A 22,997-nucleotide genomic window follows, 5' to 3' on the forward strand; every position below is an offset into this window, starting at 1 on the left:
CCAGGTCATTCTGTACTTGAGCACAATTAATGTCTGAGCTTAGTCGAATGACGCTGGGTAGTATCACCGATCGCTCGCTGTCTGCCCCCGGAGATTTAAGCACAGTGCACCTTAGCAGACTGGATCGGTCAGTTCTGGAGAAAGCAAAATCAAAAGGTTTCTAAATTCAACTGGCCGGCACATTCACTCCCATAGGCTTGATGGTTAAGCAACTCTCAAGACAGTAAAATTCGTTGGATACATATTACATTGTAGAATAATCAGACTCTTCTATTCATTCCTTCCCTTTGCGATTGCGATCTTCAACTATTTCTAGCGGGGCCAGCTGAACTGCGAAAGTGCTCGAGATGTCATCTGGCAGAGTTTCATACGAGCCTCATTCATATTCGAGTGGGTAAACCTCCACAAATGGGCAAAGTTTATTTCCATGGATGGTACAACTGACCATTGCTTTTAAATTTGCCTATAAATGTATTTGTTTCTTGTCCAGAAGCGTTCCAATTTAACGAGGAATCGGAAAATCCTTTTGAACCAGATTCATCGCACAACGAAGAAATATCAGATAATCCGTTTGAATCTGGGGACATAAGCGACGAAAAGGCAACCTGGGATCCAGCCAATCTTGATACCCACGTCATTGACTCAGCTAGGGACCAAGACGACGACCCCAACGTGATGTCTTATTCTCACGATTGCAATCAGCGACCGAGGTCAGCGACAAGCTCGTTTTACTCGCTTGCAAATGGCCAACTCGATTCTCAGAGAGCCAGTCGACGATCCTACACGGAAGAGTACTCCGAGTTTCACGCGGGGATGGCAAATGAACCCAACGAACACGACAATTATGATGACGACGATGACTGGGGCGATTCTACCCCGAAGAAGCGACTGCACTCTGCATTCTACACTTCTTTTTCAATCAGGGGCGTATTGAATATGGGTGCCGTGACCCTCCTAGCCTTGGGCTTAGTAGTTATCTTCGGCGTTCTCCCAATAACTACTTATCGAAGTTCCCATCGTCAAGCAGCACAACTTGTCGTCAGCAGTGGCGGAATCGACACAGGAAATGCCTCAGATACTCGCCAGAATACTATGACGCGGAGAAGATTTGACGGGGCTGGCCTTCACACAATCACTTCTGAGGCGTTTGCTAGACACGGCACACTTCGTTCCGGTTTCTCTCCACCCCTAAACGCCGCCCACCATTGGGACACGTGGGAAACTCTAGACGTCAAAAAGTGGGAGAAAGAACCTCATTCACCTGCGGAAAAAACAAAAGTGACCTCCGACAACGCCAAGCAAACCCAAAGAAGAATGGTTGATTTAGAATTATGATTTTTACTTCTTCCGGATTCTCTCCTTTTGGGTCTTTGTCAATTCTAGTCTTGATTATTTGATCTGAATTTTGGTGCATCCACCTAATTTTCCAACTGAACTCAAGTAAATTCAATATCTAAAAACATGATGTTCTTGTATGACAGTAACCTGTCTGGTCCCCCCGGGCACCCAAGCTCAGTAAGTAACTTATAAGGAGCATATCTTTGGGATGGCTGCCCCGATCTCCAAAACCAAGGGACTTGAAAAGTGAGGAGCACTTTATGTTACACATGTATTGTGCTATCAAAAAAGGACATGTATAGGTTGATAAATGTCAAAACTGTTGTTATGAAAACTCAGGCAAGTTTTCCTAATAATCCTAAAGGGTGTTGCTTAAAGCTTGAATCTTTGTGAACTTAACTAAGTCCCTCTCTTGCCTGAGGCTTTGCCGGAGGGACTTATCTCTGAAAATTTAGGAGCAACTGAAAGAATGTTTTTCTCTGTCTTAATCACTTGTATTTACATGAATTTGGATTAAGATAAGGAAAAATGATTCTGTTTGAGGTATTTACCTGAAAGCAGCACAAGTGGGTGTTTTGCTTTAGGGTTGGTTATTCTGGGTTGCTTTGTCTGAGCTTGGGATGGGATGTGAGATGAGATTGGTTGGTAGTATTGAGAGCGGGTCTATGTAATGTGCATTCATTAGATACTCCTATCAATCTCTGTTTCTGGTCTAGGTGTGGGTTCTGAGCTTACCAACGCAGGAGCCAGTTAACAGAGTAATCTGGTCTTATCCTGTCTGTACAGGTGTGCGTTTTCTTGATCTGCTTGTTGAACATACATAGTTCAGATCAAGTCAGCTATCTATCCTTTCCTGGGTCTCAGGGATGGGACTACTCACTGCTTGCGGTGCTGGCCATGATCCTATTGAGTAGGGAGGCTGGGGTGTGATTGCCCAGACAGGCTGCAAGGGATTAAATAAAATTTGAATAGCATTACTTAAAAGAAACAATTTTACTTGTGTAAAAATACCCCGTGAAAAGTATTATGTAGTCTTCTACTAAAGCTCTTTCACATGACAATTGGTGATAAGTATGTCATGTGACAGAGTCAGAGAAATTAGGCTACTGTAATATAAATAAAATACCCACAGCCAAGATTTGTTCATTCACACACACCAGGATACTCCAATAGGGAGAAAAGGACTTGGTGGTTGCGCCCACAGAAGTCCCCTCTATAAAATATATCACTGCAAAGAAAACTGTGTCAACTGTGAGCAGTTGACATGCGGTAACTCTGAGGAAGCTTGTGGTGTTACACCAGCCTTACTCAAGGTTTGACTCAACCCAAGCTTTAATGCACAGTCACTGTGCACCTTGCACAGTGACTGTGCCAACAAAGACACTTGTGCATTCAGGTGGAGTTACAATGGCAGCTTGGCTTGAGTTCTCTGCATGTCAACTGAAAGCAGTTGACCAAGTTTTTTTTGCAGTGTATAGGCCTACTTTGGCCCCAGGAAAAGATCCCCCAGACCATTCACCGCCAAAAACCTGTAAGTTTGCCGTGAATATTCTCCATTGCTACTATTGTAGCCCCTCTTCCCTTTAAACCACCCTTAGCACACAAAAATCCACTGGATTAAACCTTTAAAATCTCAAAAATCCCATATTAGCATATTTTAAAGCCTTATCCTCATAAGTAGTAGCCGTAAGACCACTGCCTCTGTCGGCAGCCAATCACTTTAAGTGCTTACCTCCTACTTTTTACGCCAAATTTATTCCCTTTAATTAACGGATGTACTTTGCACACTGCGAAAAACTCGTTGTGCACTGCAGGGGGCGTCCGCTCGACGTCCTGGCCACAGTGCGCAGTAGCTCAAAACACTTCGCGCACTGCAAACCCAAAACTATGAAATTCTCACTTTTTTTTCTGCCAGCCCGCAGAGGGGATTTTTCTTGCTCCTCCATCAAATTCTTGGAGGATTTGGAGCCCTCAGCTGGACACAAAAAAAGGATGAAAAATAAACACAAAAAATAACCTGAGCGCAGGCTCCTGCTCCCCCGGGAGCGCTCCTCCGGGGCTTTCAACCTGCCAAATACTCACGGATTGGGTACACAGCCCCTCAAAAACAAAGTTTGAGGGGCTGAAGCTCCGGCTGCCGTACCAATGGCCGGCACAGCCCGGTCATTGAGCGGCGTCTACACACTGGATCCCCCAATGACCGGCCAGGTGCAGTGCAGATTACCGGTCATCAAGGGGAATATGTACTCCTCTCGATGACCGGGTCGCTCGGGTCATTGGAAGGAGCACATACTTTACTGGATGACCCCGTCCACCCCGGTGTGGTGCTCCATTCCAAACCATAAGTAGTATTTTATTGCTTTCTTTTACATATATTCATCATTACATTGAACATTTCCCCATAACCCTTCACAAATACCTCATTATTATTGCATATTCAGATTCTACATCAAATTTCACATATAGTCCCTCATACATAGTATACCCTTATCTTCAATGGTTCAATAGTTATAGAGGATATAAGACTTACAGATAATCTACAGTCTTCATTAGTTACAATACTCAATTCATTAGTAACTTACTGGAATCATTACAGTACATCCCTTTTACATAATTACTTTCACATCCTAAACCCTTTACATACATTCCTCATTATGTACTATGGCTATTATACACATTACATCATTAGATCTGTGCTTACCTCTTTCAGTAGTGCTCATCATTACAAGTAGTTACTATGTTCTCACCACTTTTCCCCATTAGTACATTCTTTTATTCCCATAACCAGCATTCCCTTTTCAGCATTGCTCATCATTACATACTGTTACTATGTTCACATCACTCTTCCTCATTTGTACAACCTTCATTCTCATAGCCAGAACTCTTCATTGTCTGTGCTCATCCCTCCTTACTATAAGAACTGTTCTTCCCCCCTCACTTGTACCTCATGCAGAGAAATATATACAGAATTTATAGATAATTTTGGATACAGAAATTATAAGTTCCCCACTCTCATCAATCCTCCATCTCTCTTACCCTCAGTAGTCAGTAGTTAAAGCTCATAGTACTAGCTCCTAAGATCAAGCAGAAATCAGCCACACCTTTTCTTCTTTTTTCTTAGTGTTACTCTCATCCCCTCAGCATTAGTCAGGAAGGCAGCCTCATCAGCACCCTTGCATAGCTTACATTAGTACTAGTGTTGCTATCCATTTACCTTCCAAGCTCTATTCTCCCCTTTGAGTAGTTCCACACCGGTCATGGAGAGGAGTAAACACTCGCCTCGATGACCGGGTCCGTTCCGGTCATTGCGAGTAGTGTTTTGACCGGAACGGACCCGGTCTTTGAGAGGAGTGCAAACTCTCCTTGATGAGCGGGTCCGTTCCGGTTATTGAGAGTATAACATACTCTCCTCGCCGGTCATCGAGGAGTAACCACTGCCCTTGATGACCGGGTCCGGCTCCTCTTGTTGACCAGAGCGGACCCTTTCATTGAGGGGCTATTCTGGACATCGTAAAGAGGGAGTAAATCCTCCCCTTAATGACCAATTTGTTCTGGTAATCGAGAGAAGTGTTTCTCTCCTCTCAATGACCGGAACGGACCCGGTCATCGAGGCAAGTGTTTACTCCTCTCCATGACCGGGGTGGACTGGGTCATCCAGTAAAGCATGTGCTCCTTCCAATGACCCGAGCAACCCGGTGTGGTGGACAATCTGGTACACGCGTAGGATCAAGCTTTTTTCCGCGCATGGCGCGCGCCAGAGGACGTCAGGATTCAAGACATCAAGACTTCAATTTTCCGGCCCTCAAGGCTTCCTCAAGATTCAATGGCGCGCATCCTCAAGACGTTTCAGGTTTTCTTTTCCTTCTTTCTTTTTGTTTCTGTTTTTATGTCTTTGTTCCCTTTCTATTTCACTTTCATCATGTTTTGTTATTTTCCTCTTTCATTCTGCGCGCGTTGGATAGGTTTTGGATGAGGAGGGTTGGTTTTTGTCTTGTTTCCTTTTGTTTTGTTTTGTGTCTGCTGTTTTGTTTGTTGTAGCGCGCGCGTGCGCGCTAGGTTGTGATGAGCTGTCTGTTAGATGTCACGAGCTCCAGGGTTTGAGTTCAGTTCGAACTCCGGCTTTGGAGCGGCATGGACTCACTCTGAACCATAAAATTCTCAGTTATCCATCAACATTCTAAGTTTAAGTCTTGGCAATTGTCTGCCCGCAAGTCTGAAGTCTTTAAGTTCTTTACCCCGCAAAACGCCGATCTCCTCCACCTTACTGGTTTAGATCACAACCCCGCCGGCAGTATCCCCGGCTTTCTCTCAAAAACAAAACCCGCCGACGCGCATCTCCAGCCGTCGTAAAATCAACTCCCCCCCCCCCCCACGCTTACACGAATCTCTCAGCGCTCACTCACGGCCAATCACCCCGGAGGGCATACGCAGCCTATTCTTAGCTTTTTCTTTTCCCCTCCCCGAACTGCTGCCGGCCTAGCACCGGCCAGAGTTCCATACCGGTCATCAAGAGGAGTACATATTCCCCTTGATGACCGGTAATCTGCACTGCACCTGGCCGGTCATCGGGGGATCCAGTGTGTAGACGCCGCTCAATGACCGGGCTGTGCCGGCCATTGGTACGGCAGCCGGAGCTTCAGCCCCTCAAACTTTGTTTTTGAGGGGCTGTGTACCCAATCCGTGAGTATTTGGCAGGTTGAAAGCCCCGGAGGAGCGCTCCCGGGGGAGCAGGAGCCTGCGCTCAGATTATTTTTGTGTTTATTTTTCATCCTTTTTTTGTGTTTATTTTTCATCCTTTTTTTGTGTCCAGCTGAGGGCTCCAAATCCTCCAAGAATTTGATGGAGGAGCAAGAAAAATCCCCTCCGCGGGCTGGCAGGAAAAAAAGTGAGAATTTCATAGTTTTGGGTTTGCAGTGCGTGAAGCGTTTTGAGCTACCGCGCACTGTGGCCGGGACGTCGAGTGGACGCCCCCTGCAGTGCGCAACAAGTTTTTTGCAGTGCGCAAAGTACATCCGTTAATTAATAATTACATAATAAATCCTTCCTCTGTTACAGAGAGTTGAACCCTTGTAGTGGCTATATTTACCACATGACAAGTTTGGTAAATTAATTTACCAGTGTTTATATCAGCACAGTTATAGTTCTAGGACCCAAAACCCTCATTATGACGGGTTTTTAGCCCTGAGGTTCATAAACAGAGCTGTCACTCACCTATCCGGGAGAGAGGAGAGCTCTCTGCCAGACTAGGAAAGGAAGATACCAAGTATAAGCACCAATGAGAAGTTACGTTATCCAGTTTGCCTAGATGTCATTCAGTTATCCGGTTGTATGTGGTGTAAAATACAACATAAATTGAATTTGTGGGTGTCAAGAGAAAGGTATCATGTTGTTCAACCACATGGACACCAATTTATTCCAAGGAAATCCTCTTTTTGATGTTAAAACTGGAGGCCAAGGCGGCTTTGCTGCTGCAAATTCAATGTCCATCCCACCACTTTCAATCACCCTTTCCCTTAACAGGCTAGCCATATTAGATAGGCAAAAATGATTTCAAAACTGGCTAAGTAGACTGTTGTGAAGTATCCCGCATTCCCTGCTAAGGAACACAAACTCCATTGCATCCCATGCATGCAAAAAAAAAAACAAATTTCTCATTCAAATCAATTTCATGCAAAAAAAATGGATTGCACAAGTCTTAATCTGAATAAGTCAAGCCCTGATGTTTCTGTGAGACTGATCAATATATAGAAAAAATGATCAAAGAATCCACTGACCATTTGATTATGATTCATCTAATCACTTCGTACTCCTCCATATTCAAGCAATCTCTGTCCATGAGCCCCGCTGTCTGATGTGTGACCCAGTCTGTCTGGAGTTTGATCAATGTCGCCGGGAGGAGGGACCCAGGGAGAAGCATCTGGAGCGGGTGCAGCACTGATTGCCATTGACACTTTCCAGTTGCTCTGCACAAGTGCCACCTGCGCAGGGGCAAGGGTTTTTGGTCAGAGGGGGCTTGGCTTAACTAAGTCCCTCCTGGGTGCAAAGTGCCCCCCTCCAAATGAGGGACAATTTTTTTTTTTTTTGGCATGACAGGTTTGCTCAATTTACATGAACAGGCAAGAAGCCTGCAAATCTATCAGTATTTGTTTTGTTACATATCACCCCACCTTAATGGTCAAGGAATCAGCTACCAAGAAGGCCTCATAATGGGTAAGACGCGGGTCCCTAGGGGCATAGTCTCACAGATTACAATCCATTTAATGTCAGTGTCATCAAAAAAAGCAAAATTACTTCTGCTTTTCATCCTTTGTTCATACACCTGTCAGAACTATGGAAAAAAAGAAGACCAATGTGTCACTTTTTTGCCTCAAAGGAACTGTATTCAATTCACTGTTTCAGGGTACCCGGTGGAGTGTCTCACAGGTCAACTTCTGATGCTGATTTTTTGTTGAAGGAGGGGTGGTACAGCCCCAAAGTTTTGTGAGGTTGTAGGCCAAGTGTAGACCTTCATCATGTTTGTTACAGTGCCACAATAGCTATTGTTTTGCAAAAGTTATTGCAGACTTGGAATTTTCTCTGCAAAATCTGAAGATGTCCACTGATTCACATGTCCCTCCTTCGGAGGCAGGCGCGAAGCGCCCAGGAGGGACTTAGCTCAGTTTGGGAGGGGGCCTTTGACTTGCGAGCGGTACGGCAGGGGAAGGGATGGTGGGGGAGTCACAATATCACATCTACTCTTGATGACCGGTCTGACTGGTCATTGAGAGGTGGTGAGTCCCCTCAATGAACGGTCTTACTGGTCATCAAGAGGAAATGTGAGTTACCTCGGTGACCGGCAAAGAACGGTCATCAAGAGGAGATGTGAGTCCCCTCGATGACCGGCAAAGAACGGTCATCAACAGCTGTTAGTCCTCTCAATGACCGGTCTAACCCGTCACCAAGAGGTGGTGAGTCCTCTCGATGACCGGTTTAACCGGTCATTGAGAGGTGGTGAGTCCTCTTGATGACCGGTCTAACCGGTCATTGAGAGGTGGTGAGTCCTCTTGATGACTGGTCTAACCGGTCATTGAGAGGTGGTGAGTCCTCTCAATGACCGGTCTAACCAATCATCGAGAGGTGGTGAGTCCTCTTGATGACCGGTCTGACTGGTCATCCAGAGAAGATGTGAGTCCCCTTGATGACCGGCAAAGACCGGTCATCGAGGGATCTGAGTCCCCTTGATGACCGGCAAAGACCGGTCATCGAGAGGAGATGTGAGTCCCCTTGATGACCGGCAAAGACCGGTCATCGAGGGATCTGAGTCCCCTTGATGACCGGCAAAGACCGGTCATCGAGAGGAGATGTGAGTCCCCTCAGCTGTCAGTTCTCCCAATCAGCGGTCTTTGCCGGTCATAGAGAGGTGGTGAGTCCTCTCGATGACCGGTAGAAGAGTCGATGTGAGTCCCGATGACCAGTACAGACCGGTGGTCCAGATCAGTCAGTACTACATAAATACATAAATACTGAGCCCCCTCTTTAGGCCCTCAAGCTGACCTGTAACCACTCGGATGAGTGTGTACAGGCCAGCATTGTGCCTGCCCAGGCGCAGGGCCCTGGCAACCTTCAGGGTGCAAAGCATGAAGGCCCAGGTTGTGTGCAGCTGGGTCGGATGCTTAAAGGGTGTGGGGGAAGCTGTTTGTCCCCCCAGGGGATGTGGTTTTGTCCCACCCCCTCCCTGGAGCCCACTAATCACTTGATTAGGGCCTCCTTGATGACATTTTTGACCAACCTTCTTTTGCCTGTTGCTCCGGCACGGGTGCCCTCCGGGGTGTTTGGGGATTAATTTCAACTTTTATGGAATTTTTGCTAATGAGCACAGGCAAAAGCTTTGATCTTGCCTTCTGTGTTTCTGTGATTTTAATAAACTTGGATAATGCTTTTGTGACCAAATATCAGTTATCTGGTCTAAGTTACCCAGTTACCCAGATAACTGATTTGTGAGCCCACAGCCCGCAAGCTCACCGAACCTATCACAAGAGTGTCACAGACAGGGATCCGGCCGCCTACTTAGATCCCATTGCCCCACACCCACCTTGTAGGAATTTGAGATCTTTTAAACTTTATTGCAGCACACAAACTATAGCTAGTAGTAGTAGATACTGGAAAACAAGAATAAAAGGGTTAAAAGATAAATAAATGAAGAAACAATCATTGAAAGAATGAAATCATGTACCTTCTTATAGTTTGGTCCTTACTATAATTCAAAAAAGATTCTTAAGAAGACTTTGACAGGAATAAAAGGGAAAACAGACAAAGCAAGCCTAAAAGAAATGATAGTTAATAAGGAACAATGAGCAAGATATGAGAGAAAGAAAGAGAGTCAAGTTGTACCTCCACTTGCGTCTGATCCGTGCTCCTCCTGAATCTTCTGAATCTCAGAAAAATTTTTGAATTGGAACCAAACAGCAAAACTAGGACGTTTGATCAAAAGTGATTAAGGGCTTGGATGTTTGACAGAGTTGTGGCGATGAAGTCGTACTCAGAAGAACTTCCTTGCTGAGTTCAGGGGGAGAACACAAAGGTGCGCGGCTATTTGGACACATTGCATATTCATTGTGTAATTTGAATTGTTTTCCGACACACCTAGCTCAGTAAGGAAGGACTGACCTTCCTCTGAGCTAGGTAAGCATTCCCCTCTCCTTCTCTCCCATTGCTCTCTTCTCCTCTTCTTCTCTCAATTGTATGTAGTAAGGAAGGACTGACCTTCCTCTGAGCTAGTTCCTTTGAAATACAAACTACACAGTGGTTCCAGAATTCCTACAAGGATCCTCCCTTGTCCTTTGTCCCTGGTCCACCGTGTCCCTCTTTGCTCAGTGAAGCTCCCCTTGTCAGGAGCTTACATTTTTTTTTTCTTGAACCACCGCCGCTTTGCGCTTTGCTTCATCTTTGCTTCGCCTTTGCTTCGAAAAAAAAAATACAACTTCGCAATGCCCTCTTTGCCCAACAACCAATCAAAGCCACCTGGCAGCAACACTGGGTCGCTACGCGTTAGCGTAGCGGCAAAAAGCGCCCATCTATTTTGCATAGGGTTAGCACGCTGTTAGCGCAGCTACGCTGCGCTAATTTTCAGCGGTGCTAACAGCGCCCCAATTCTTTGTTAGCGTTAGCGCGCCGCTACAGTCGCTACGCTACGCTGCGCTGCGCTACAGCGCTTTTAGCGGAAAAAAGCCCTTTTTTCTCGCTAAAGGCGCTGTAGCGCAGCGTAGCGCGCGCTCTTTTGCGCCCTGCATGTGTAGCGTTAGCGCAATTGCGCGCATCTGCGCTAACGCTACACTATCAGCTAAAATAGCTGCGCACCGCGTACGCGTAGCGTTAGCGCATATGCGTGCAATTGCGCTAACGCTACGCCCAAAAATAGCGCATTTGCGCTGCGCTACGCTACATTAACCGCTATGGTTAGCGTAGCGACCCAGTGTTGCTGGCAGGGTAATCTTGACCCTCCAACTCGCCTCCACTCCTCTTCGCGCGCTCGTGGACACAGGTTCGGAAATTAACCTCATCTTTCAAGACACAGCGGACCAATCTGGCTTGCGGATCCAGCCGCTCTCGACACCAACGAGAGTCCAACTAGCAATGAAAGCGGACTCTACAGGGCCCCTCGTTTTGCGTAGCTACGTTGTAGGCGATCTACGTTCCCCGTCACACCCCCGAGAATTCAAGGACTGTCCCTGCAAGTAGGACCAGTATTGGGAAACTACAACAAAATTTTGGGCACGCCGTTCCTTTTCCGATTCGACCTGATGGTCTCGATACGCGGACTATCAGTTGTTCACAAGCCATTGGGGACGAGAATCCGCGGCGTTGAGGCAGTAGACGCATCAGCTTGCTCAGCAACTCTAATACCAGGCAATTTTGACTACAAGACGGCCGAAGAGAAATTGTTGAAAGAATTTGGCGATCTGTTCCCCGTGGACATCCCAGCAGTCTTGGATGAAGCGGAAGATAGTCAGGTGGGCTATCATTGATCAAAACTCAAAATGGTTGATGTTTTGTGTATGTAATAAGTATGTCTGTGCTCATGGATCCTGGTGTTATTCTGGGATAATTTCTTTTATTTGTATTTGCATTCAAAATTTCAAGAATATTAGAATAAAAGCTAGTGTTTGTATCAATGATTTTAAAAAATACAAAAAAAAAGGGGAAAAGGGTGTACTTCACTTCGGAAAATTCACCCTGAGAGCAGAGGGTAAGAATTGTGGGAGAGTTGAGGAATATAAAAAAATCAGGGTTCAAATATTCAAAATTCTCAGGTGAGAATTCCTGATAGGGCATATGGTCTTGCAAGTGTTTCTGGGTACATACCTAACTCCCACTTGAACAAGTGCCCCAGGGGGTTTCAGGTGTGCCCAGGGGGCTTGATTGGGCAGGATGGGTGGGTGGCAGAACTTGGCACAGGCCCAAGGCCCGCTTGGCCATATCAAGTGCTGGGCCGACAGGATCATTAATGACTTGGCACACACACCAGTCAATTACACAACTCCAGCCTCTTTTCCTTGGAGGTCATGAAAACCAAGTTGTCAAGGAGTGGAGACTTCTCCTCTCCAGGAAATCACACATCGGACCTGATCAACATGGGAGCTTTCCCTCCTTAATGGCCGGTTGGTCTGCAGACTGGTCATCAAGGAGGCAAACTCCCTATTGGTGGAGATTGCCTGTATTGTTCAAGAAGAGAGTTTTCACTCATTGATGACTGGTTTGTAGACCAACCATCAAGGAGGAAAATTTCTCACCTTGATGGCTGGCATTTTTTGGTGTGGCACCCTTGCTTGAAATTGGCCCAGCGGGGCTTTTTCCCAAACACCACCAGCTTTGTGATGTTCCAAGCGGGGGTTGGGAGTGTGCCAGGCGGGCTTTGGGATTGGCCACGTGCGCTTGGCCTTTTTTGGCCAAACTTGGGCATGTGCCCAGATGGGCTTGTAAGACCATAAGAACATCTCCAACAGCTTGGGTTTCAATTGGTTTGCCTTCAAAAGCCTGAAAGGAGATGTTAAAATCTGTCACCAATCTGTCACACTACTAAATTGTCCAAGTTGCAGGCTGTGAACATGGGCCACCATTGAGCAAGCACAGCCAACACTGCCAAAAGCATCAGATGTGTTAAGGTCTGGGTCAGGGGAGGGGGACTTGGGGTTGGGTTCTCTAGCTAAGTAGGTTGATTGATAGATGGGGAACAAGTGAGGATCTCCCCCCAGCTCTCCCTTAAGAAAGAGAGCTGTGACATTTATGGAAAAGTGTGACATGTCCTTGGCATAGGCCATGGCGCGTGCGGGAGCAGCTCACAACAAGATGTGGCAAATTTGACCACCAGTTCCTCCTTGCAGGAGCATAGTGAACTCTGAAGGAGAAAATTGGGTATGATGTCCTACATTGGCTTGAGGCTGGTCAGCCATTTGTCTAAACTTGACTCTCTACCAATCTGATTTTTTAAAGCCTCTGGCACCTGTAGAATCAGCTTTTCTTACTTGCTATTTTGATGTGTCCAACAGAACCTCTACCCTCACCACTTGGAAAAAATTTTCATGTAAAAAAACCACTTCAGAGATAATCCACAATGTGTAGACCTGGCCTAAACACATTAAAATAAGGTTAAATCATCATACATTGTAAGACTCAAAAGTGGTTGCAAAACCCTTTTGCTGAATGGTGAAGGGGATGATGGAGGTGAAAAACTCTGCCCTTCTACTATCAGAAAACAATACCAATCAAGATAAGCTTGGCAAGTTTTAATCAAGTGATAGGTCTGGTCTAGTTCCAGATGAAGTTGTTTGATGACAGGTATACAAAAGATGTGAGAGTTTATGATGAGTGAAAAGGGTGAAAGTTGACTTGATGGTTCCAGTGGGGATTTTAAAAGATTTCAAATGACTAAGATTCATTTCTTATAGTCAGAATCTCACGCTATGGCTATAAAAACTTAAGATGAAAGGAAATTGAGTTCCGATCATGGGCTGTTTACCTAAAAGCAGGCAATAGGCCACTCTGTATAGAGAAGAATTGAAGAATAGAAAATGAGGAGTGATTATGGTTTCAGTGATTGGCTTGAGTTGATCTATAAATTATTGATATCCATTAGTCTCATTTCTATCATCTTGTTTCTCTGCACTTCAAGGATAATTAAATTCCCCAAAAAAATTACTGAAAGTTTGAAGTTGGGAAAATCATTGAAAAAAAATCACTTCCTACTGAAAAAAAATGCTAACTGGGCGTGCTCAGCCAAAAAAATAAAAATGTGTGAGAATGAGTAAAAAACAATGGGGCACATTTTTGGGGTGATTTGTTAGATGGGCCTGCATCAGGCCCGCATGGGCCCATACCAGGCCCGTTGGGCCCATTGAAAAAGTAGTATTTGTTTGGAATTCCCATGCTCTGCTAAAATATGAAATGGGTCAAACCAAATAAATAATGAGGGGGCACATTTTTTGGGAGATTTTTTCACGGGCCTGAATGAGGCCCACATGGCCCCCACAAAGCCCACTGGGCCCATTGAAAGAGTAGCCTTAGTCAAGAATGCCTCATATGCTCAGCTAAGAAACAAAAATGTGTCAACCTGAGTAAAAAATATGGGGCCACACTTTTGGGGAGGGCTTATTGACAGACTTGCATCAGGCCCATACGGGCCCACCCAAAGCTGGTTGGGACGACCCAAAAGGATTTTTGGTTAAGAATGCTCATATGATGTTTCAGAACAGCACCAATTGGCCACTAATCAACAGAAGATATTGCAGGGCTTCTGACATCTGTATGACATTTGTGCACTCACAGAATGTAGGTCCAGGCCCATCCCTTCCCCTAAGAAACCTGTTGGCCCGTACGGGCCTGATACAGGCCTGTCCAAAAAGCCTCCCCAAAAATTTCACCCCCCATTTTTTACTCAGTCTGACACATTTTTATTTCTTAGCCGAGCATATGCTTTCTTAACCAAGGCTACTCTTTCAATGGTCCCAGTGGGCTTTGTGGGGGCCATGCGGGCCTCATTCAGGCCCGTGAAAAAATCTCCCAAAAAATGTGCCCCCTCATTATTTATTTGGTTTGACCCATTTCATATTTTAGCAGAGCATGGGAATTCCAAACAAATACTACTTTTTCAATGGGCCCAACGGGCCTGGTATGGGCCCATGCGGGCCTGATGCAGGCCCATCTAACAAATCACCCCAAAAATGTGCCCCATTGTTTTTTACTCATTCTCACACATTTTTATTTTTTTGGCTGAGCACGCTCAGTTAGCATTTTTTTTCAGTAGGAAGTGATTTTTTTTCAATGATTTTCCCAACTTCAAACTTTCAGTAATTTTTTTGGGGAATTTAATTATCCTTGAAGTGTCTGGCTTCAATGAATGCCTTACACTCAATGAGCCTCTGACCCTTAGGGTCCACACATTTTGTATTTGGTGAAACAGAAACAAATTGATGCAACATTCTCTACATAGTGCGCGCACTTCTTGTTAAGATAATATGCTTATATATTTAGTATAGTATGCTTAAACCATAACACAGATAGTCTATACTAGATTGTCCCTGGAGTTTCCTTCCTTAGTGAATCAGAAAATTTTCATTCTCACTCATCAAAGTGTCACTGGTATGTCAACTGTGAACTTTGGGTCTTTCATCTTGCGTCCCCTGAAACACTTCTAATCAGCCTGTAGTTTCTTAATTGCCAGTTGGAACATGATCACTTACTGTCTGTTTCCGCTTCTCTTTGAGAGGGGTTGGTTTGGTTGGTCTTTTCCTCTTTGACTTTGTCTACAAGGTATTGAAGATGTTGCATTATCTATTCATCCTTGTTATTCAGAGTCCCAATAATCAGTGGCTCACCTTTGACGGTCTCTGAGATTCTTGCTCTTAGTGACTTGGGGCCGGGATTATCCACAAGCCTAACTTTGTTGCTTGCTGGCTCCGGACCTGCATGCATCAAATTTGATGAGTCAGTTTTACGGTGCTGTGCTGCTGGTTTGGACTGCAGACTTGGTTTGCTTTGCTTACCAAATTCCGCAGCTGAGGGAGCTCCCAGCCGCTTTCATAATTTATGAGAGCTGCACCATTTTCCTTGGCTTGATTTCTCACAGATTGAACACACGTCTTCAAGGGGGTGATATATAGAGCTGAGAAGAGTGCCTAGGCTGAGAAGGGTATATGTCTCAGTTGGGAGTTGAACTAAGAACGGGGTAACTCGTGAAAGGCATGTGATATGTCAACCAAGAGATATGAGGGTTTAGAATATGAGAGTGAGCTCAGTGGTCATTGCAGGTTTGGGGCATGATATGGTATGTTATAAAGTGTAAGGGTTGTAATAATGGCTAATGGGTGGTATCTGTATAACTGGTGGGTACTGGACTGAGGGAAAAACAACTAGGGGGGGTGAGCTCCTTATACAGAAAAATGTGAGGGATTTTAGCTACAAGGGGGACCCTGGATGAGGTATTTTAGTTGGTGGGCTGCAGGTGATGTCATACTAATGCAAGGAGCGCATAAACAAAGCGGAGAAATGTCAAATACCACCTCATGCAAGGGGTGCATCAAGGGTGTCAGACTAATGTAAGGAGTGCAGAAATGGGGTCAGAAGACTGCATACAGCTGCAAGGGGTGCATAAATGAAGTGGGGAAATGTCAAATACAGAAGAAATGGGGTTGGTCCCCGGCATATGCAGTGGAGATAAGGGGAATGGAAAAGAGTATGTGTTTGGCTGGGCTGAGTATTTGTATACCTGGGAAAGATGACTTGAGGGGTGTGGCAGGTTAATGACTGGGGCTGGCCGTGTTGATGAGGGTCCAAGAGGGTGTAACTTCCAATTCAGTGGGGTTTGAGTGATGCTTCCAGTGGTGACTCAGGGTAAAATTGGCCTTTCCTAGAAATTTGAATCCATTTCTGATTTCCATTTGGCGGTATCTTGAGGCCTGTTATGAGTAAATTGTATGAGAAAGAACTTTTGATTGTCCATCTAACACAACATCAATAGTATTCTATGTGTATAAATATATAAGCTTACAATTACATACATGAATTTGATGAGCAAGAGCGGGCTGAGACCTGAGAACAGCAGGCACGGCACGGGGTGGTGTTCAATGGTTGGATTTCATGTTAGACTAAGAGGAGAAAACAGGAAAGACAACATGAGAGAGAAGAAAAGAAAGAAAGGTGATAACCTACCTGAGAATAGCAGGCATGGTATGGGGTGGTGTTCAATGGTTGTGGCAACAGTGGGCCGCTACGCTAAACTACGCTGTTTTAGCCCTAACGTTTAGCGTAGCGGCAAAAAGCGCTGGCCTTTTTTGAATAGTGTTAGCGCCGCTACGTGTAAGGTTCGGGAGACCTTTCACTGTTCGGAGGCGGAGGGACAAGGCAGTGAGGCCTTGGAGCGGTTCTAGAAACAATCTTGGGGGCTTTATTTCATGGAGCTAGCTCAGTGAGAGAGGGATCAGTCCGGGGTCTCTCTACATACAAGATGAATCATAGAAGAAGGAGGAGAAAGGGAATGAGAAACTTACCTAGCTCAGTGAGAGAGGGATCAGTCCGGGGTCTCTCTACATACAAGATGAATCATAGAAGAAGGAGGAGAAAGGGAATGAGAAGCTTACCTAGCTCAGTGAGAGAGGGATCATTCCAGGGTCTCTAATGAGCTAGGTGGGGAGCGGGGAAGTGAAGACTATGTAGCTGAGAGTCAAATACAAGCTGATGTAATCAGGGATAGTCTTGTGTAATGTTGTGAAACCCAAGGGGAACGCGGGCTTCACACTACGCTACACTAATTTTCAGCGGCGCTAACAGCACGCCAATTTTTGTTTAGCGTTAGCGCTACACTACAGCCGCTACGTTGCGCTAAGGCACTTTTAGCAGAAAGAAGGCCTTTTTTGCCTCAAAAAGTGCTGTAGCGCAGCGTAGCGAACGCTCTTTTGCGCCCTGCGTGCTTAGCGTTAGCGCCATTGCGCGAATCTGCGCTAACGCTACGCTAAAAGCTAAAATAGCTTTGCACCCTGTGCGCGTAGCGTTAGCGCAGATGCGCGCAATTGCGCTAACACTAAGCTAAAAAATAGCGCATTTGTGCTGCGCTACGCTAGGCTAACAGCTATGGTTAGCGTAGCTGACCCACTGTTGGTTGTGGAAGGATGGTGAAAGGGTCCTTCCACACCTGCTGCCTCAGGTTGTCTACATACAAAGTGTGACATAGATGTGAAATGTAGATGACATGGATGAAGCACAGAAGCAAGGAAAAAAAAACAGAACCTGAGGTACATAACTCAACAGAATTTACTACTTAAACAATGTGTGAGGTGCCTGACCTTAAATTTTGGATTATCCAATGGCTTCTTCATATTGCTCAGGAACAACCCTCACAAAAATGACTGTTTTCACTCAGCTGCCAGTTTTTGATGAATTTCCTTGAAAAACTATTTAAAAGACAGCTGAGATTGAAGACTACAGCCTGGTACATGTGCCTTTGAAGTGAAAGCTGAGAGAGAGTGGCAATAGAGATGGAAATACAACAATAATGATTTTCTGCATAAAAACTTGTCAGGCTCAGGAAAAGAATGCAAATTTCAGTCTTTGTGCCTCCTTTCCATTCCAGCCTGCATTTTTTCTCCTGGTACTTGGCGCGATTCACTGCGTCGCAGTTACTTGCGACAAGTGTGGGAAGAGAGGCTTGCGGGGGGGGGGGGGGGGATAGGACCCAGGAAACCCCCCATAAATGACCGTAACCAAAATGTATGGATTTTTGGGCAAAAACCAAAAATGGTACGCACAAAATGTGTATGAATGACCTTTTTTTTGGTCAAACGTACACACCACAAAGGTATGAAATAAAGGCTGGGGATGGGAGGGTAGTAACTTGAAATTTATGCGAGTCAACAGGGAAAAGGTCCTAGTGCTCCTCTTTGCACCCCCCCCCCCCCCCCCCTTGGCACACAACCTGCTCGATGACCGGCACACACCGGTCATCGAGTGGGGTTCAGCCCACTTGTGTGCTGGTCATTGAGTGGGTTGTGTACCCTCTCAATGACCGGTGTGTGCCAGTCATTGAGTGGGTTGTGCACCCACTCGATGACCGGACTGTGCCCATCGAGTAGGCTGAGACCCACTCAATGACTGACGTGTGCCGGTCCTTGAGAGGGTTTAAAGATCCTCAATCTGAGTTTTTTTTTTCTATGTTTATGCAGGCCCGGTGCCCTGCGGAGAAAAAAATGGTAGGCACGGAGAATGTATGGAAAGTTGGGAAATACTCTGAGCGTACGCACAAAACGTGTATGAATGAGGTCAAAAAATGTATGAGTTTTGGCCAAATTCTGGATTTTAGGTTACGGTCATTTATGGGGGGTTTCCTGGGTCCTGGGGGGATGTCAGTTCCTCCCTGCGTCACCTCGACCAGAGGAAAATGTGCTCTGACAGAGGGAGTATGGGTTCAGGTGAAAACCCCCTCCTGTGTAAGAGAAAGTCTGCCAGAAAGGGTGGGTGGGAGGTGCCTGAAAAACTGCTAACCCGAGATGGGAAAGAGGGCTCTGAGATCTGAAAGGGGGAAAGAGGTGATGGGGTACGCTTTGCAACAACCATCTCCTTGGGCGTTGACGTTACATATGGCGCGCCCGTGTATCGCGCATGACATCAAACCAAGCCCAGCCCTGATCTTCACAAGCCTTCCCACTCTCTGCTTGCATGGACAGGGGGGAACTCGCCAGTTCCCGCTCGATCCCCTTCAATCCATTCCAGCCTGCGTTTTTTCTCCTAGTACTTGGCGTGATTCATTGCGCCGCAGTTACTCGCGACAAGTGTGGGAAGAGAGGCTTGCGGGGGGGGGGGGGGATGTCAGTTCCTCCCCGCGTCGCCTCGACCAGAGGAAAATGTGTGGAATATGTGCTCTTACAGAGGGAGTATGGGTTCAGGTGAAAACCCAAAACTCGGGTTTTTGAAAGGAGCCTGAGCCAACACCGCAACCGCTGCGCTTCGCTGATAAAAGCGCCAAAATAGCGAAGCGCAGCGGCCATCCGCTTTTCCTGGCGCCAAAAAGCAAAAGCGTCAGCGGCTAGACGCTGTTTTCAGCGTCAGCGAAGCAAAGATCCCGCTGCACGGATTTTCATTGTTAAATAGCGCAGCGATTTTTTTCCGCTTTCGCTGCAAAATAGCGCAGCGAAAGCGGCACAGCGGCTGGGAGCGCTTTTCTTTGCTTTTAGCAGCTTTTCGCTGCAGAAAGCGGTTCTAGCGCAGAGCGCTGCGGCGCTTTTGCCCGCTGAGCCGCTTTTTGCTGCAAATAGCGGTGAGAGCGGAGAAAAAAGATGCAAGGATTATCAGAATTTCAGGTAAATTCACCACTTTTCAGCGCTCAGCGTGCTTTTCAGCGAGTTTGCTGCTTTTCAGCGCATAGCGCAGCGATTTAGCGCTTTTTCAGCGGTTAGCGCAGCCAAAGACCTGTGAAGTCTCGCAAGTTTCTGGAAAGCGGAGATGTGCGAGAGAACTAAGTTGGGGTTGTATTGCTGGGCACAAGGCCGCCTTTTATAGGCGAGGAGTCTATAGGGTAGCATAGTGAGGCGGTCGAGTAGTTCAAGAGGAAAGGGATATGTCCCATTGGTTGGGATGGTACAAGATGAAGGGAACGAGACGGATAAGGATAAGGTGGATGACCGGACTTGTAGAAGTCCGGTCGTAACTATATGACTAATATACAAGCTCGAGATATATAAGGGGCTATAGAGCCGAATAGAGTAAGCCGATACAACCTAGATGATAGAGAGAGATACCGGTCTTGGCTAAGACCGGTCTGTGGGTACAACGAGAATCGCCGAGAGCGGCGGGATAGGAGTGAGAGCCCGAGAGCGGGCAGGAGAGAAGCCATAGGATGGCCCAAAATACTGTACCGGATAAGGTGAAGACAGCAGGGTCTTCACAGACCCGCTGCGCGCCGCTGAAATCTGTTTTTTTTCCTCCCGTGTCAATTAGCGAAAAGCGCAGCGGTTCACCCGCTGCCAAAAGCTTTAGCAAAGCGGGTTCAAAACCGCTGCGCTTTCGCTACGCTTCCCGCTGTGGCAGCGCAGCGGTTGCGGTGTTGCCTGAGCCTTGCGTGAACACCCAAAACTCCATTCATAAAGCTCCAAAGAGGACACCGCACTACAAATTCTAAGAGCAACCGCATCGGTGCGGGGGGTAAGTCCGGGATTAAGCTTCAACTTTACTCCCGGGTTAGTGCTACCCCCGGGGGGCAACCACATCAGTACGGATCAAAGTTTGGAGTAACTGCTACCCCCTTGGTTTACTCCAAACAACCGCATCGGTTTCGAAACAAGGTACGATGCTTCGGACAAGTGTTCTTCCATTCCCCGATGAATCCGAATCTCGACGACGCAGGTTACTCGTTTGCAGGATCGCTCAGCAAAATCGGAACACGTTTGAACAGATCATAGATAGCGACCTCGAGAACAACCTTGATTCTAGCGATTCAGATGACGAAACACCACCACCTCAGAAGAAACGGCAGCCCAACAAGGATCGAGACCACTTGAAGCACCATGAATCTATGATGCATGATTACTTCAACGAGGCTGCCCGGTACAACTCTCGCGACTTTTGCCGAAGGTTTCGCATGGAGAGAGGTCTGGTTGTTCGTATCATACAGGACCTCACTGAACATTATCCTTATTTTGTCCAAAAGGCCGTAAGTCTTTCTATTTCTATCCCCGAGTAACAAACAATAACATTAGCTTTTTTTGACAGGATTGCACAGGAAAGTTGGGATTAAGTCCTCATCAGAAGATCACAGCTGCCATCCGGCAACTAGCCTACGGTCTTCCGCTGGACGCGACGGACGAATATTGTCGACTTGCTGAGACGACTGCGAGACAAAACTTGGAAATATTCTGCGGGGCAATCCAAGAGTTCTACGGACCAACGTACTTACGAGCTCCGACCAGGGATGATTTGAAGAAGATTCTGGAAGAGAATGCCGCAAGAGGATTCCCCGGGTGTATTGGCAGCCTCGATTGCATGCATTGGGCTTGGAAAAATTGCCCAACAGAATCAGCTGGCCAGTTTGAAGGGAAGGAAAAGACACCAACCATCGTTTTGGAGGCCACCGCAACAAAAGATACTTGGATATGGCACAGTTTTTTCGGAACACCAGGTTGCTTAAACAACAAGAACGTTCTAGACCGATCGCCCCTCTTTCAGTCGCTACTCGACGGGACTTCCTGGGGCGTGGAATTTCAACTAGGCGAAAACAGATATACCATGCCTTATTATCTGGTTGATGGCATCTACGATCCTTGGGCTACTCTCGTTCAGTCCAAATCGCTCTCAGGAACTGCGGACCGGGCGACTAAAATCTTTGTCAAAAGACAAGAAGCCGTCCGCAAGGATATCAAACGCACTTTTGGAATATTGCAAGGTCAATTCCAGATCCTGAAGAAACCTGCTATGCAGTGGTACCCCGATGACATCACAGCCATCCTCAAGACGTGTATTATCCTTCATAATATGATTGTTGAATCACGAGCCGATACAACAAAATCTTACCCTCCGCTGCCCTCCTCAACAAGGCTTCTTCCTCCGCAATCTACACCGTACAGCCTCCTCCAGCAACGCATACGAGAAGTCGAGATGCGATCACCCCTTGTCAATCAAAAGCTTGTAACAGACCTCATCAGCAACTTATGGGACAAGACTGTACAATCCGACTCATCCGATGAGGATAGCCTTTCAGACAATGAGTGAACTTGATCTGAAGGTTTTTTTTTCTGCCTCAATCTTCCAATGTTATTTCTGTCTCCGATCTGAGAAATTTTGTTGTTTCTGTTTGTTTCTCTCAAATTTCAATCAATTTACTTTTTTTCAAGATTCAACTGATTGATTAACATCTATATATCAAGAAACAAGTCCAAGATAAATGAAATGAAAAAGAGACAAAACCATGAGAAACCAAACATTGGCAGCAGTAGAATCATGAAAATGAGCTACAAGAATGCAAGGTCAGGGTGTAAGGGGAACTTGGGTTCTTCATGTGCACCAGTCTGGGTTTGAGTTGGATCGAAATTGCTGTCGCCATCATCGCTGTTGTGGCCATCTGATTTGTCGGAATCGTCTTGCTTGGATTCATCTTCATCAGAATATTCTATATAATTTTCGCTAGTTGGAGGCCTTGAGGATTGATCTTTCTCGCTAGTCGGAGGCGCCAATGATGGATTATTTGAGGTATTCTCAGCATTGATCAAACGATCTAAAATGACCTTCTTCTTTGCCATCAGGTAAGTTCGAGAGTAATCGTCGGGACAGTTGTCCACATTTTGAAACATGAGATTCATCTCATTCTTCTCTCGATTGACTGCAACCCACTCCGCTTGGATGTCATTGGCGCGTTTGGCTTCTTGATTTGCACGTTTGGCTTCTGCAGTCCGCTTGGATGAGTGCTTCTCGGAAGCTTCAAGTAACTTCATCTTCTTTTGCTTGTATTCATCATCACTGATTTTGCGCTTCGCTCGATGGATGCCTGGAGGTCGCTCCCAGTCCTTCAATTTCGCATCCTTCGATTTTGAAGATTCATTGTCTTGATTTTGGGACGCAGGATCTTGAGCTGGTTGGGTTGGTTGTGATTGTGATGCGCTGGAAGGTTGGCCGTTTTTAGCCTTGCCGCTGAGAGATTTGAACTT

At 46.2% G+C, this 22,997-nt stretch overlaps 1 protein-coding gene across 1 annotated transcript; it reads left to right on the plus strand.

The window, feature by feature from the left end:
- Positions 1 to 347: 347 nt before the first annotated feature.
- On the plus strand, positions 348 to 1,335 carry PtA15_7A821 (uncharacterized protein; the record flags this gene model as incomplete). The annotated part of the gene is made up of 2 exons (XM_053171467.1): positions 348 to 390; positions 491 to 1,335. The coding sequence occupies 2 exons, from the start codon at positions 348 to 350 to the stop codon at positions 1,333 to 1,335; spliced, it is 888 nt and encodes a 295-aa protein (XP_053022645.1).
- Positions 1,336 to 22,997: the final 21,662 nt, after the last annotated feature.

This window comes from Puccinia triticina, chromosome 7A (assembly GCF_026914185.1).
Source record: "Puccinia triticina chromosome 7A, complete sequence".
Lineage (NCBI taxonomy): Eukaryota > Fungi > Basidiomycota > Pucciniomycetes > Pucciniales > Pucciniaceae > Puccinia > Puccinia triticina.